Source organism: Nelumbo lutea, chromosome 4 (assembly GCF_056320005.1).
Source record: "Nelumbo lutea isolate HS-2025 chromosome 4, American lotus-T2T, whole genome shotgun sequence".
NCBI classification, from domain to species: Eukaryota; Viridiplantae; Streptophyta; class Magnoliopsida; order Proteales; family Nelumbonaceae; genus Nelumbo; species Nelumbo lutea.
In genome coordinates, this window is record NC_142687.1 from 98131021 (window position 1) to 98149081 (window position 18061).

The window sequence follows — 18061 nt, forward strand, 5'->3', positions numbered from 1 at the left end:
TGGACATTGAACTCAAAGATGAACAAGAACTTCAGTGTATGAAGAGATGGATGACCAAGTTTACAATGTTATTGATGTGGTTCAACAGAAAAGTTGAGTGTAGTCAGTTTTCCATCACCATTGAGATAAATAGATAATACACTCCTTTGCTCTCATGCCCGTGCCTTCATCAATCGTTTTCCCTGTATTAAGATCCTAAAAAACACGTAACATGACAAAATGGCTCTCCAACTTATATATTATATTTTTATTATAGAAAACCAGTTTAAAAGATAAGAGATATAAGGTCATACAAGTTACGACAGACGACAGTGCAATGGTAGTGTCTTCATTGCAGAAACCGATAGTGCAAGAGGACTGGGTTCCATCTAGCAATAACAGAATCAAAATGAATTTTGATGGTAACTCTCTTGAAAATCCAGGTCCTTGGGCATAGGAGTCTTTAGAGATGATAGGGGTGCAGTTTTGGTTTTTATATTCAGGTCCTATTGGGGCTACAGATTCCATATTAGCAGAACTCTCTGCCCTTCTGCAAGGGTTAAAAATTATGAGACAGCTGAATTTGAGACATGTTGAGGTGGAGGGTGACTCTTTGCTGGCAATAAGGTGGATGCAATGGTAGATGCAATGGTAGATAACTAGTAAAGCAGGTAATAAGAGAATAAGGAGGCTAGCAGGTGAGGTTGAGGCTAATTTTAAATGAATAAACAGGTCGGCAAATGCAATGGTAGATAACTAGTAAAGCAAGGGATGCATAGGGATCATTTGATCTGGGCTAATTTAATCTCTTAATGTGGGTTTGGCTTGGCTTGGGAGCTTTATACTTATTCCAAAGAAGGGAAGCCCAGTGCACGTGGCTCCCATTAATGCAGGGTCTGGGGAGGGACAGATGTATGCAGCATTACCCCTGCACTTACAGAGATGCTGTTTCCAAGATTTGAACCTTGGTCTCTCAGGTCGCTTTGTATTTATTCTAATTTTCCTTAATTAACTCAATTTTCTGGTTATCTATCAAAAAAAAAAAAAGGATATGATGTCACACCTGTCTTGTATAAAGCACAACAGAGGTGTATGCCTCTTATATCTATACTGCAAGCATATGCACCTCTATACTGGGGGATCATGCCTTTCCTTAAGGTGCACCTCCAGGTGTGTGCCTTCGGTTCCTTTTAAAATGTTTCTGCTGAGTTCCTTTTAAGGAACTGCTTAGTTATTGCAAATAATATTGTTTGCAGTGTTCACTAAGCTTCATCAATAGTCTAATATTCAATTCCTTATATTCTTGCTTGATGATCCTTGCCTAAAATGGTTTCCTGTTTTTCAGCTTTTTCTGAGGAAATATATTAACTATCTAACTTTTTTTGAAGCTCTGCTAATTTTGGTATAATTATTGACTTGTTGAGTATTTTTCTTTATCAGACAGGGAAATATGGAAAAATAAACAAATATATCACATTCCCAGATATGCTAGACATGATTCCATTCATGACTGGAATAGGCGATAGCCCTCCACTGTACTTGCTTTATGCTGTCGTTGTGCACTTGGATACATTGAATGCATCATTTTCAGGGCATTATGTGGCCTATGTGAAAGATCTACAGGGTATATGGTTAAGGATAGATGACACAGAGGTAAAATCTATCTATTTTGCAATTGTTTCAATTTCTTAATTTTAAGGCATTTTTAAACTACTTTTTTATTGGTTAAAAGAAATTCATGCAAGGGATTTTTGCAGCATTCATTGATCTCTCAGATGTTTTTTGACGAGTTATAAGAGATTTGTATCAATGACACATGGATTACAAGAAGTAAACAAAAAGATCTACACATATATATTGTAGATCCGCCAAAAAGGATAATTACATAAAAGTTTAGTATACCACAAACACCCGATCACAAAAGACTCCCCCGAATATCCGTCTCATCCCATTGACTTAAAATATTGATTATCTTTTCAGCTTATACGCTTACATTATTTTACCATCATTTCCCAATTCAAAATGAATGCACATATATCCCTGCATATTCATTGAATACACCTTGATTGCCCTAGTTCCTTTTAATGATCCCTCTACTCCTTTCCTTCCTTCTACCTGACTAGGACTCTTCCCCTCATTCCAGTTCTTCCTGATTTTGATCCCAAATCCCAAATCATCCTCCTGATAATTGAATCCCACCAAAAAATCCAAGACCTGGGCAATCTATAGACAATCGATCAGCTGTCTATCCCCTCATGCAGTTGACTGATCTAGGGCTGCATGAATCAGCTTCAAGAAAGCCTAACTAGGCTCTGATACCAAGTAGTAAGAAAAAAAATTATACAAAGAGAAGAAAGAAAGAATTTGTAAGAGAAGAGAAGAGAAAGAGAAGGAATGGAGAAAAGGAAGAGAAGCCAATAATGCTGGCCGCCCTATCCCATTAGCTTTTCTACTTTAAATGAAAAGCATGTATAAAGACATATTCCCTTAATAGGGCTGGCAGGTGCTTACAACTTGAAAAAGAAAGATGAACTACTGCTCAAGTAACTTCCAACTAATAGGCTGTGGTCCCAACAAGCTACTAACAGCAAAACAGCAAAATCCTCAACAAGGAGAAAGGAAACAAAATAGCTTTTGACAGGAAGGTAGAAAGTAGAAACATCACTAGGATGGTGGCTGATATTCTCCCTCATTCTGGACTGGATGGTTTGTACTGAGTTCCAAGATATGTCCAAATTGCTGAAGGAGCTCTGTAATGTTTTATTTCTCTATTCTATTGATAGGATTGTTATTTGGTTGAGTTAGTTCTCAACTCGATGTAAACTGTAGTTATTTTCCACAGTTTGTGATTTCTTATCCAATATCATTCTTCTGTTAACAGGTTCAGCCAGTGCCAATGAGCCAGGTGATGTCTGAAGGTGCATACATCCTTTTCTATTCAAGGTAACGTTGACTTAATTTTTTCCCTATTCAGTTGTTCATCCAGTTTTCAATTGTTAAACCCTGTCCAGGTCTTGCCCACGCTCTCCAAGAGCTTGTTTTGGGAAAGCTACTTCCCTGCAAAGTCCATCTTCTGCAAGGCATTGTACATCCAAAACTCAGAAGTCTTCAAGGCTAGAGCAAACCAATCCTAGTGGCCACTCTATCACCTCAGGATTTTCATCAGATCCCAAACTAGAAATTAGTACGGGGACAAGCAACCAAACCTCTAACAGCATTCTAAGGAGTGCAAATGTAAATGTCTTGTCTATGAGAGAGAACTATGCCGACTCAAGCACTGAATTTCCAGATGCCACATCAAGTGATTGGCCCCTTTTTACAAGCTCAGATGAATCATCATTTACCACTGAGAGCACCAGAGATTCTTTTAGTACTGTAGACTATGCTGACTTCAACTTTGATTCCATATCCTCAATATTCAACACCTCCTACTATCCACCAGAATACTCTCACGGATCTCATTCCTGTAAAAGTCTCTCGTAGTAAGCCACATATACGATTCCACTCAGAAGACAAAGGTTTTGTTTTGGACTCATCCCTGTCAAACCAACCCCTAGACAGTGTACAGAATGGGAATAATCCGAAACAGGTCAGCATTTTTCCGACTGAACCTGTTCCTTCTATTGGTAACTGCAGTTTATTTGTGAAAAACGGGAGTAGTCCCAAAAGATACTTTTGCTCAAACATCTGGTCATTGTCAACTGTAATTTTAGAATCTTGTGGTGGGAATTCCCTTCTGATCAAATATGTCACTTCCACAGTAATTACACTTCAGGCTTTACTTTTTTAACAAATCCGTTAAATGAGCTATATGGTGTTATACCTAAATCAGTGGGGTCTTTTAAGATTAAGATTAAAATGTTCATGTCATGTTCTCGACTCCTTCCTGGAGTGAGTTTTATGACAGGATAATTTCGATTGCGGAGCCTGTTGTTTTATTTCAGATCTCCTCCGTTGTCCCTGAATCACTGACCTTTACTTTCATACTGCAGATGAATTTAAACAATCCTTACAGCTTAATGTAGGCTCATATGGTTGCAAATGAATTGGATTTTAATCGGATTCAAATTTGAAGGTCAATGTATTCAAAGTTTCGAACCATTTTAATTCAAGCAGAAACAATAAGGATTACTCGGTCGTGGGGATTATCACATGTGGATTACATGGTTTTACTGGTAAAGGAAACGTCATTAAGGGAAAGACAACCAAATCGCAAACAGACAGAAACACCAATTCTCAGAAAAACAGAAATAAAAGCCATTAGCAGCCCCACTCTGATCTGACTTTATAACCGTCAGGACCCAAACTAGGGCTGCCAATGTATGGGGAAAACATGACAGAATCGGACTAAACCAACTCAATTATATAGGGCTAGGGTCTGCATTACGTTGTCTCAATCATAATTGGGTTGAGATTGGTTTTAGTTGTTCTGAACAAGGTTCAAAATATCAATACACATTGTATCAGGGGCTTCCTGATACGCCCTACAGAGGGTGTTTTGGGGTCTCGATTGGTTCAGGGGGTGGATGGAAACCAGATTTGAAAAAAAAAAAAAAGAAAAGAAATGATACTCCTCTACTGGTTTATCGGACCTATCGATATTTTGAACCTTAATTCTGAACCAACTATATATAGGGCCTGTTTGAGAGAGGCTGGGCTAAAGATTCAGTTTAACTGGTTCAGCTTCTTTAAAGTTATCCAGAAGATGCAATTTATAGAGGCTTAAACAGACGGCTCTTCAAATGACTGATTGATAGCCAATCTGGGCTCTCGGGATGTTTTGACAAACATAGTAGCTGCCTGTGTGGGAATCACCTTGGAAAAGCCAAAAGCCACTGTGCTTCAGCCCTCTCAAACGGGCACACATGTTGGATACACATTTTTCTCATGGTATTGTAATATTATCATATTATGATGTCCAAATGTGTCAAATTTAACAAATAAGTAGCTTGTCAATTTAACAAGTAGGTTTATACACAACAGAGCTGAAGTACTACAGGCTGCTACATATTATAAGTTTATAATCAATCAGTCTACTTCAAAGCCCTTACAGACCCTATCGTAGATATGGAGGAGTTTACAACAAGTTGGTTTAACTTTTTCCTACCAAAGAAAAAGTTGAGATTTATTTGAACAGAGTAGAAAATACGTTCAATTGGGATTTATTCTTGTCGGAGTGGAAAATTTTTTACATGTGATGAGACAAAATTGTCCCCTCAATAATTACTGTTATATAGATAAAATGGTCATTATATAACTTTATCTAAGAAATAAAAGAACACCAATAAGTATACTTATCTCAATAAGTATTCCTCATGATACACTTGCTTAGGTAAGTACATTTACTTAGATAAATGACTTATAAAAAAAAAGGCTTTTGAACCGCTGTTGACCCAGATAGTTGGATTGTTCAGCTCGAAAATAGTCTAGGCAACCGGTTTTGTTTTACCCTAAACCCTGTCTTTGGCCCAAAACCGTTAAAAAAGTAAACAATCCATTGACCCTGGCAGTTGAACCATCGACCCATCCAACATTTGACTATTTTTAAATATATTTTTTTAATTTATTTATCAGAACATACTGTACATTCGAACCGGATGATTAAACTGTTGACCCAAAAATTAGTGGCCAGAATGGTTCCATTTCCGAGTTGTTTTTTAAAACCATGCCAAAAATGAAGGAGGCCTAAGAGGCAAGAGTAAGGCAAGTCATATAGTTGAAGATCACACAGGCACTGCCATCATCATCCACAAAGTCTGGTTTGTTTCCTTTGCAATTTTGATTGTACTGATGCAAAAGCATGGGAGTACAAAGTACAAACAATTTGAATGCAAATTCTGATTCATTTTTGTTTCATATTTTTGCTTTATTTTGTTTGTTTGTATTGCAAATTAAGTAAAATAAACACTAAAGCAAAATCAAGCCAAAGAAATAGCGAACCAAAATATTTATTCTACAAATAAAACAGAGCCCTAGGTGCAAACAACATTTGAGGCCCAAGTTTGTTTTTATTCCTTCTGGATGATGAATTGGTTATTGCAATTGCCTTGCATTTCTGTAGAAGGGATGGAACCGGGATATTCGGTCTCCCTGCTTTTCCTTTGGTGGGTCATGAGTGGACTTATTCATGGGCCGGGCCGGGCCGAGCTCGGGCCGGGCTTTCACTTATCACTAATGAAAATATACTAGGCCCGAGCCTGAACCTGGCCCGACCAACAGGCTTATAACTTGGGCCCGAGCCCAACCCTGGTAAAAAGCCCGAAACCCGAGCCCGAGCCCGAAGCCCGACCTAATTGAAAAAAAATAACAATTTTTCCTATTCAAATTAGAATTAAAAATTCAGATAGTATTTTTTTTCTATTTAAATGAACGATGGGCCTACAAGATGGTATTTTTCCCTTTCTTTTATATTTTAAAACACAACTTTACATTCTTAAATCAAAAAATTTATTCAAATGGACATAATCACATAACTAGTTTTAAGTTTAATATTAGGTTGGGTTGGACTGGGCTCGGGCCGGGCTAATTTAACAAAACCCGAGCCCGACTCGAATTTATTGCGGGTCGGGCTTTTTGGCCTGAATTAAAGCCTGCGGGCCTATAAGCATGTTTAAGCCCGTCCGGGGGTCGGGTCGGGCTGGATATTCCCGTCGGGCCACCCGACCCATATAATTTTTCTTTCCTAAGCCACGTGTAAAAAAACCTTAAGTTATGGGCTTTTCTAGTCCACATTGATGACAATTTAAGTTTTTTTTCTGCCACGTGTAATGTCATGTTTCAAGCCATGTGTAATGTGTTGAAGTATCTCAAGTCCCTAGCTAGAGGGATATTCCTCCCAATAAAATCTAAGATTACAAATGGGTCTATCCTTTCACACCAACCAATGGTTAGAAATTTCCCATTTTACTTCAGATAATGGTCTCTACGTGGAACCATTTTAGCCCTACAAAGGCTATATAAAAGCCCTTACTTCAGATAATGGTCTCTCTACGTGGAACCATTTTAGCCCTACAAATGCTATATAAAAGCCCAAGGTGTTCCAAGAAAATCAGAAAGTTGCATAATTAGAGAGCTGTCAATGGGTCGGGCTTTTTTGTTCAGGACAGAGTGTAGTAGGTCCGAACCAATTACTAATTAGGTTTAACGACCCGATTATATTTGACATCTATAGTTATCAATGTTAATAATAGTTTAAAAATCCATCTTTTGATAATACAATCTTAATAAAAATGGTAATAAAATAATAAATTATTTATATATTGACAAATAGTATTTTTAATCAAAACTATCTTATATATTCTCCATAAAATTTATCCTTTTATATAATAAAATATTACGAAAATTATAAGAAAAACATGTACAATCATGGTTTTTGAAACCAGACCGGACCGGATGGTTGGACCGGAAAAACTAGAAACCGATCAGGTGACTGGTTCCGTTTTTCACCAAAACCGTTGATTTTAGTTAGCAAACCATTGAATTGGCCGGTTAACTGTTCGAATTGTTTGAACGGTTTTGACTATTTTTCAATTTTTTTAAATTTTTTTGTTAGAACGGGTCGACCATTCGGGTCGAATGGTTAGACTAGTCGAACTAGTAATCGGACCCTGATCGATTCAATTTTAAAAACCATGTGTACAATAATCGGTTAGGATTATCATAGGTTTGAAACACACGATTCTAAACCAATTATAAATCAAGATAAAAACGCTTCTAATTCTAGAGTTTCAATTTTTTTTTGTAGAGAGATGCAAATGGATTGGATTGGATTTAAATTAGGGTATATCAATTGATCCCATACTATGAAGAGCATATTCAATTTGATCCGATATTTTGAATGATAGATTTGATTCCATTCAAAGACCTGATCAATCTCATAAACATTGATTTGAATCCAAATTTGATAATGAAGTCGGATATTCGGATATGATCCGATCTGATCAATTCTTTAAAAATTTAATAAATTATTAAAAAAATAAAATATGGTAATTTAAATAAAGAAAAACAAAAAAAATACAAGTATCTTTTAATTATTTTGCATTATATATATTATAAAAAATTAATAACATAATAAATTTATAAAAATATAATATAATTAATATATTTATAAATAAATAAATAATATATATCGGAATGTCGGATCCAAAACCGAATCCGACAAAATAGGATCGCACTTCGGATCGGATGATGATGCTATCCATTTGCACCCCTGTAATTAAGAATGCTTGCAAGGGCTATTGTTTTGAGTGCTTCCCTTCTCAAATCATCCATGTATCTTTACATGTAAAGGCCTCAATTTTGGCAGCTCAAAAGTCAGAAATAGGGAAGTTGCCATGGCTACCCATCTCTTCAAGCGGCTATCGCTTCTCTTCGGGCTCCTCTCCAGCATCGTGCCTTGGTCGGAAAACCATGATAGCGTCGGGATATTTCCACCCACTTGCAGTCGTATCGAGTGCCCGAGCTTCGATGTAGTTCATGTCGGCAATGGTTTCGAAGTTCGTCGTTACAATTCCACTGTCTGGATGTCGACTTCTCCCATCCAAGACATTTCCCTCGTCGACGCCACCAGAACAGGCTTTCTACAGTAAGAAATCTCACCCACTTTTCATCTTTCTTTAATTTTCTAGTATTTGATTGATTCTTCTGTTCTTTAACAGAGAACAAGTATGGAATCCATTCCCTTCTCTGAAAGAACCCAGTAAATTGATTTTTTCAGTTTTCATGATTCCTTTTCACAGGCTATTTGATTACATCCAAGGGAAGAATGACTACGACGAGAAGATAGAGATGACTGCTCCTGTGATCACCCAGGTCTCCCCTAGCGATGGACCCTTCTGTGAATCATCCTTTGTGGTTAGCTTTTATGTCCCGAGAGTGAATCAAGCAGACCCACCTCCGGCAAAAGGCCTCCATTCTCAGAAATGGGGTCCTGTGCATGCAGCAGTAAGACAATTTAGTGGATTCGTAACAGACGAGAATGTCGGAGAGGAAGCAGCGGCACTGCAGGCCAGTCTTGCCGGCACTAGCTGGTCGTCTGCAGTTGAAAAAGGCCGGGCTGATCCCACATCGGTGTACACTGTTGCTCAGTACAACTCCCCATTTGAGTTTCAGAACAGAGTGAATGAGATATGGATGATGTTTGACATGGAGGACGATTCAGCAGCCATGTAAGCTAAACTAATTTCAGCTTTGAAATTTCATGTACAAACTACAAAACCAACTGATGGGCAGTTTGTGAATGTGAAGTTGATGGGATTCTACTTTCTTCATAAAGATCTCAAAAAAAAAAAAAAAAAGAAAACGTCTTGAGATATAAAACTCAGTGGTCGAATTGTATCGAGAGACTTTCATCAATCAATCACTCTGTTCTTCCTGTCCTTAGGCTGTATTCCTACTCCTAACCCTGCTTCTAGATTAAATAAACATCACTAAATTGTGTCTGTTTTATCTATAATTTTGAGTTTCTTTATCTGTTTGCTATATTCCACCTCACACATACACATATAAAACCAACCCATTAAAAGGCAAAGCAAAAGTCAAGTCACTTGAGCCATTATCAAGAGTACTTCCACCATATTTTCTAACAAACAGTTTAAGAACCCTAACATCACCTCACGCTACATTTGTGAAACAAATTAAATACACATAATTAGATGGTAAATCTGTAAAAGGGTTTGTTGTAGGCTCTCTTAATTTTTTTTCTACTTTTCCGTTCTGGTGTATGATGAAAGACCTCAGAGAAGGCTATAGTAGATAAAGCCATAAGGGTATCAGTTGGCACAGCCCGAATTTCTTTAAATGAAATGCAGTGTAACAAGTTACAATTTCGTCAACCATCTTGATTCTTGCCCCTTTTAACTTTGAATTATCTTCAAGCCAAACATTTGTCCAACCCTTTTCCATCGCTAAAATTATGGTTTCTCTTGCAATGCAATGTCTTAAGTGGTTGTTTGGTTGGAGTATTGATTTACAAAAATCATTTTTTCAATAATTATTGATTTTGAGGGTTTTGGGGATGTCACACCCCAGGTTAGTTAGGCACGGGACAACGCCAAATGCTTCCTTATTAAGCATGGAATGTTTTACCTGCTTAATATTAAAATCAAAATGAGACAGTATTTAATCCCAACGGGCTACCTAATGTGCAAAACTTTGTAAATATTTGTTTCTTCTAATATAATTACTTTATTTATAAAGAAAAGATATACGACAATAATCTTTCAATGAATTGGGATCACTCACAAATGGGGGAATATATCTCGTGAATAATAGTTTGTGAGGCGCCAGGTGTGAGGAGCAGATCCAAATTAAGAGTTGAAACCAAAATCTATTAAAAAATGTCATTAGAAGGCTAGCTTCGAAAGGCCTAAAATTGGCTGATGTCCACTTTGTTATAATCTAAGATTTCATATAATTCTCATTAGCCCCACCTCGATTCTCCAAAGATGGATTATCTTTATCTCAGAGAAGGTTTCTTTAATTAGCTAATAAAAAATTAGGTTTTCGCTTCTTAATACTTTTATGTTTTAATAAGTAGCCCCTAATGAAAAAGTTGCAAATATCCCTTCCAATCAAGTCACAACTCACTTTTCCCACTATTATCATTAGTTTCTTTTTTACTTTTAATTTTTTTTTTGGGTATTATAGGGGAATTACCGATTTCTCTACTTATTGATCTTATGCATTCAAAAAAGAAATGTATCATGTGAGATTTTTTTACATGATTTGGGTTGGAATAAGCCCAACTTAAGTTATCTCAAATTAGATTGGACCAAGTCCAATTTGTGAATCTCTTTAAGAGTTGAGACTATATTTATTTGTGCATTCTCTTGCTTTAAACTAGTTTATTTTGTATTTGTTATTATCTGCCTATTGAGAGGCATATTTGTTGCTTTTGAGTTTAAATTATAATATCTCCTGTACTTGAGGTGTTAAAGACTATAACACCATTATAGGTGTGGCTAGTGCCTATAAGTCAACTATTCAAGTTGGATTGATACAAACGAGGTGTTCTTTTTCCGGATTTTGAGAGGGGGGAAAGTTAGTCAAAGGGATTTTGGTTCCCATTAACCAAGAATCACATGTTTTTTTTTCATATTTATGTAGGGATTAGGGAAAGTTTATTTTCTTAGGTACCACTTACCCGGATAAATGATACTCATCTCTTAGGTGGGTAAATAACTTTCCCACCTAGGGGAAAAATTGCCAACACTTGAACGGGACAAAAAATGCCCTTTTTAATAATGGATTTTTATGACTAAAATGGTCATTGCCTTATTTACACGAGAAATAAAAGAACATGGGTAAATGCACTTACCTAAGTAACTGCATTTAACCAGGTAAATAACTTACCAAAAAACGAATGGGGCCTAAGAAGCTCAACTGATTAAGGTCTTGAAAGTACAAAGCCCTACTAATTGTAAGATTTGACTAGCACCAATAAGCCCAGTCGAATTTAGTGGAATTATTAAGTGGTTGCCAAAAAAATGACGTAGGCTTGGGTTTAATCGAACCTCTATAAAAATCTTTTTGTATTTTACTTTCTTGTAATCTCTTCCTATATCTATTATCTACTTTAATTTGGTTGCTTTACTTTCTAGTACATTTGTATAACACACACACAGAAGCTTTCCATTGAATCATTTATACATCCATCACCTTAGAAGGCTTTAATTGGGGAAAAAGCTTTTATCACCCAATTTGTCCCCTCTTGGGATAGGATAAATGGGCAACATTACTTCAATGGATGAGATCCCACTATTCCACCTAGTGAAAGCCATCCATGTGCTAACCTTTAAAGTCAGTGGTGTAGATTCACCTTTAGGATATTTTAGGTCTATAAGAAACTGTGCTATCTAGATCTCCCATGATAAATCTCATCTATCATTTAGATGCCTTATTTGATTACGTAGGGACACAACGTTTAAGGAGAAAGTAAAGTGTAGATAACATGCCTTGTGAAAAAGTTTAATATTTTATTAACAAAGATAATGCGAAATTAATTGCTACATCTGACTTTGAATGAATATATGGAAAAATCTCATTTCTAACAAAAACTCTAGGAGTCCTTATCCAATCAAATGGGAAGTTTCCAGCAAGTTGGGAGTCCTAACCTCTTTGGAGAGAATCCCAATCGATAATTTTTTCCAAATAGGAATTTTACTAGGCAGTTTCCTATTCCAAATAGGAAATGTTTCAACAAATCTCTTAGAAGCAAAATGTTTTTTTTTTTTGAATTCCAAGTGGAGGTCGACCTTGTAGGGTGTGGGACCCACCAATTATCTTAGTCCAAAGTAAGTATAAATAAATTCAACACTTCATAGGCATGGAATCCACTATGGCTGAATTCACTATGTCCAATGAATCATCAACTAGTGTTTTGGGCATAAATTAGCCCAATAATGTCTAACATTGTGAACTTAGGTTTCAATTATCTTATGAGCCCAGGACTCATCACATATTTACCTAATTAGACATTTGCACACAGTTTCATAACTAATAATATCAATGCATTGCCAACATGGAAGGGCCTCTTCACCCTCCACTCAAACCGATCCCAAGATTATAACCATTTGCAAAATCCATTGTCCACTAAAAATAATGTAAATTAGACTATTTTCTCTATTTGAGAAAATTGTTGATCCTACCTAGATATTTGACTCCCCAAAAGATCTCACTAGTTGGTATATCAAAAATAAACTAGTATGATATTTAATGTAGTATCATTATCAAATTAGGAGATCACATGTAACTTTTCAAACAATCTACCAGCTCCAAGGTCTAGGACTAAATTGTAAATGGTCCAATTCAGTGTTAATTTCATAAACACCCATTCTTATACCTTGGGTTCAACTCTAGCAACTAACACAAATTGCTCCATAGTTTTGGGTGGCACAGGAATGTCAATCTTGACATGATAAACACCCCAAGTTAAATCATTGATTGAGAACATTTAAGCTTACATGAGTTTCATATAATACATATCTTAGGGGTATAATTAAAACATGAAATAATAAATGTGCTAATTTTATCCACAATAAATGTTGTTTACAATATATTATTAGAACTAAAGGCATACACTTTTTAACATAATTTTAGACATTATTGTGGTGATGCTAGACTCGATCACTAGTGGATGATTCACTATATTGGGTATAATGGATTCGGTCATAGTGGGTACCACACCTATGAGGCATCGGATTTTATTTAAATTTAATTTAGACTGAGATCTTAGCGGTCATACACCATACAAGGTCGATCTCGACTTAGCATACTAAGAGAACCCTTTTGTTTTAAGGAGATTTGTTGAAATATATGTTTCCTATTTGGATTAGGAAATTCTTTAGTGAGACTACCTTGACCCGAATTGGATATTTTCTATAATTAGTTAGGAGAATAATTCCACAATGGGATTCTTTCTTAAGATGTTAGAACTCTCAACTGGTTGGAAAGTTTCCTTTTGGATTGGATTAGGACTCCTAGAGCACTATATATACAAGAGAAAAGGTTCTAGTACTAGAGGTTTTTGCCCAAGACATAAAGCAAGAATTCGGCTATAGAAGAAAATAGTTGCTTGGTGTAAACTCGAGCTAGACCTAGCTTAGAATAAAATAGTTGTTTGAGCCCATAAATTTGTAGGTCTAGCCGGGTTGGGCTAAGTTATAAACAATCATCCCTAACTAGCAGTCTTAAGACATTTCTAATCGGGTCATTATTAGTTTTATTATTTTAACTAATTTTTATAATTATTATATGGAGTGCAAATGGTTTGTTTTATTACTTTTAATAGTTTTCACTTTTTATTATTAATTTTAGCCATCCTATTAATATTAGTTATTTTTAAATAGAATTCAAATGTATTATAATTTATGAACAACTAATTTTTATTAACTTCTTAATTTTTAATAGTTACTAGATAAAAACTTGTTAAATTTTAATATTTTTATTAACTTAAGTAGTCTTTCATTAATTTTAGTTATTAAGTTTCAAATTATTATTTTCTAACAATTAAACAATTATATATAATTTGACTATGAAACAAATAAATGAAATTTGGATGAGAGTAAAATTCTCTCTCTCTCTCTCTTTGGAATACAATAGGCTATATAAGGGAAGAGGCCTACACAAATAATTGGAATTCTCTCTCTCATCATTTTTAGGTGATTTAACTATTTATAATACTTTTGTTAACTAATTTTTAAATTGTTATTTGTTTACAGGCTGGGTTGAGCCCATGCTAGCCTTGAAGTATTAGGCTCCAGCTTGGCCCTGAAATTTGTGGGCTTGATGCAGGCTTGGGCCTAAGATGTACTAAAATGACCACCCCCTAAGAAAATTTATTTTGAATTATTAGATTAATGAGGAGAGCAGAGAGAATAAAAAAAAAAAAAAAAAGAGTCAATGAATTTCGAGCAATTTATTAGAGTAATTGAGAGGTGGGAGAATTAGTGGAGTAAGTTATTGGAGGAGAGAGATTTAATGGAATAATAATAAGGAGAGATGATCAAAGGAGTTAATGAGAGAGAGAGAGAGAGTTAATGGTTGAGTTAACAAGGAAAGATGAAAGTGTTAAAGACTTAAAGTTGATGAGTTACTTGAGTTTCTTTATTCAATTTTAAAAATAAAAATTCAAAAAAAATCCCGAAAAATAGATAAGTTGTAGGGGAGAAAGGAAAAGGCTACTAACATGATAAGACTAATTGTAATATATAGACTAGGAGGGACCCATGCAATGCATGGCATTTGTCAAGGGAAAGTGAAACAACGGAAACTAACAACTATTATAAGGAAGGGATACATTATTGTTTTAAATAAATAAATAATCTTTATTTTAGTAATTTGCTACAAAAGTAATTTAGTAATTCAGATTAATTACATTAATTATTTTTGCAAAAATAATAAATTACTGTTAAATACTTGATAAAAATAATTATTTTTTCATATTATCTATTAGTGTTCTATTTTATTTATTTTACCTTATTAATTATTAAGTGTTAAAATTTTTATAAATATTACTTACACATTTAAAATACTTAAATATTAGTAGATATATAAAATTAGGTTGTAGTCATAATTAAATTTATCTAAACCTGAGCTATAAGTTTAAGACTTTGGTTTAGGCTTGGGTTAATCCCTAACGTGGCCCAACCTGTCCAAGTTGCACCCATAAGAGCAATTTGACATTTGTAATTGGATCAAATCAAACTGAGTACAACTCATGCATACATTACTTTTGGGATTTTAACTATTTTAAGATAAAAATTATGGGCAATTTGAGTTCAGTCCCCCTCATAATTCATAATGCAATTAGTTTGGGTCAGTGTCAAGGGGAAGAGAGGAAAGATTCCCAAATCATGTGGGGAAGGGGGAATTGTGTTTACAGGGGGTAGGGATAAATACATTTGAGGAATTAGTAAAACAATTCTAAGGGAGAGTGGACTATAAAAGGCCAAGAAATTATTAATAAAGTAGCTAAAGGAGCTATGGGGAGTGGGCTATCCCCATTTGTACAGCCCAAGGAACCAAAAAATAAAAATAAAAAGGTAAAAGATCACAAACTAGATTTTGATAGTGTATTAACAGTTTTTAAGGCTGCCTGGCCTAACTCGACCCACACCCCAAGCGTAATAATATTTGTCTAGGCTTGGGATAGGGACAGACTTACCCATGTTAATTATAAAACTATAATTTTTTTTTACAAATTAAAATTTTCATTTAATTTTATTATATTGGAAAAAAAAATATAAAAATTTCTATCTATATGTTAATATAAAATTTGTTATCTAAATATAATATATAACTTTCAGGTCAAGCTTAGGGGTTGCTTAGCTTAGGCCTTGCCCAGTGCCCACATTATGTGTGGACTTGGTATAGATTTGAGCTAAATCTATCTTATAAGAAGATGGTTGTTTTAACATGGAAATTTGTAGGTCTAGCCAGGTTAGGCTAGGTTATAAATGATCACCCCTAAGTAGGAGTATTATGACATTTCTAATTGGGTCATTATTAGTTTTATTATTTTAGTTAATTTTTATATTCAAAGCAAATGGTTTGTTTTATTACTTTTAATATTGTTTTTACTTTTTTATTATTAATTTGAATTATCATTTCAATATTAGTTATTTTAAATAGAATTCAAATTTGTTTTAATTTTTAATTTACAAACTACTAATTTTTATTAATTTCTTAATTTTTAATAATTGCTAGATAAAGAATTGTAAAATTTTAATATTTTTTATTGACTTCAGTAATTTTTTATTAATTCTATTTATTGGGCTTTAAATTATAATTTTTGAGGCACGAGCTAAGGTCAAACTGAAATAATCACCCACAAGCAAATTGCTTTTGGTTTATTAGATAATGAGGAAGGGAGAGTGAAAAAAAATAAAAATAAATAGGTAAAGAAGAAAGAAAAGGAAAAGGAATCAATAAATTTTAAGCAATTTAATGGAGTAAGTCAAAGGAGAAAGAATTAGTGGAAAATGTTATTAGAGGAGATAAATTTAATGGAATGAGAATGATTAGTGAAAGATAATCAAATGAGTTAATGAGGAGAGATAAAAGTCTTTAAAACTTAAATTTAACTTTTCATTTAAATTATTTTATTTAATTAAAAAAATACAAATTAAAAAACTATAAAATAGATAAATGATAGGGGAGAAAGAAATTAAGTGCAGTTCATATCAAAGCAGCATCTTGATTCCTAGGTCACTGGGCCCATAAATAAATGCGTGGGACCTAGTAATAACCCGCCATAATTCTTGTGGGCCGTGTGGGTCGGTCCAGGAATATGTGAAATTTGATTACTTTAGTGGGCCATGCTGCTGGGCCCTCCACCGTTCGGGTTCGATTATGATATGACAAAGATATGGTCCGAAGAGCAATTAATCAATAAATTGAAATTATAATTGTGATAATCAGGTGTTATTTGTCAAAATTCATACTTTGGTTTTGAGTGGTCAAAACTATTTCTATATTATATCTTTTTCATGCCATAGATTTTCTCTTTATTAATTAGGAAAAAGTATAATACACATGATGCAGAATTTTGAATTTCAGCCACCCTCTACGATTAGCCCTCTTCCCCCCTATAAACCACATCCTGCCCGTGAATTTGACATCAATTCACGGTTAAGATGCATTCCTCCTGTATTTCGTGGCTAGTAAATTCTGAGTTGGGTTAATCGGTACTTTTCCCTATTAATTAGTGTCGTTATTTTACGACTTTTTCACGCCGGTTTGGAAAGGCCTGAAGGTGGCCCTATATGAAAAAAAAAAAGTTTAGTTTGGTGTCTAAAAAGCTTAAATATGTTTTCGTTAGGACAAAATTGATTTTTTTAACCTAAAAAGTTATACTTGGTAAAAAGTTGCAAACACTTTTTTTTTTTACTTAAAAGCAAAAGTCCAAAATTTGCATTAAAAAACCAAAAGCACTCAAAAATAACACTTGGCTGGCTTTTTTTAATATAAGGCTGCATTTGATTGTAATGCAAATGCAAATATATACTCTACATAATTACCTTTTTTTTTTCTGGTTCATGAGTGCAAAATATTATTTACATTTTTAAACCGTTTTTGCACTCATCTTGTTTATTTGAAATCAATGCAAAGCATGGGTCCCATCATTAATGCTCAACTACTATTCCACTTCCTTAAACTTTGGTCAAATAGCAAAATTATGAAGAGCACAAAATTGTATCTACAAAATAGGTAAAATAATGCTCTCTTCGTATAGTACAAAAATGTTAGAAAATACATTTTTGATCTCTTAATTATTACTTTTTTACATGTCAAACAAATATTTGCAAATGCAAACCAAGTATATAAATACCCCAATTCAACATTTGTATCGCAAACAAATGGAGCCTAAAACCCATTTCATATTTTTCAAAGAAAAAGTTGCACCTCATCAAACATTAGAAAGGACTATACTAAGCGTCTATTTGGCATCGAAGCCATTGCTCTAGAAAACGGTGACACATCAGCACTACATTGGAAAAAACGGTGCTCCAGGAAATGCCAATATGTTTGGAACCGTTTTTCCATAAAAAATGGTGCTCCAAGCCATGCCTTGAAAATCGAG

The 18061-nt window shown here is 34.5% G+C and overlaps 2 protein-coding genes across 2 annotated transcripts in view; both read left to right on the forward strand.

Moving 5' to 3' along the window:
- The window catches only part of LOC148862103 (ubiquitin C-terminal hydrolase 15-like), a 35714-nt gene extending 31907 nt beyond the window's left edge, over positions 1-3807 (forward strand). The window contains 4 exon segments of the mRNA XM_088941158.1: positions 1420-1632; positions 2861-2922; positions 2991-3444; positions 3446-3807. Coding sequence (XP_088797284.1) covers positions 1420-1632; positions 2861-2922; positions 2991-3444; positions 3446-3769 — 1053 coding nt within the window. The 3' untranslated portion in view covers positions 3770-3807.
- A 4397-nt stretch (positions 3808-8204) lies between these two features.
- Positions 8205-9433, forward strand: LOC148862104 (uncharacterized). Its single transcript, XM_088985314.1, has 2 exons — positions 8205-8563; positions 8718-9433. The coding sequence occupies exons 1-2, from the start codon at positions 8313-8315 to the stop codon at positions 9148-9150; spliced, it is 684 nt and encodes a 227-aa protein (XP_088841440.1). The 5' UTR covers positions 8205-8312; the 3' UTR covers positions 9151-9433.
- Positions 9434-18061: the final 8628 nt, after the last annotated feature.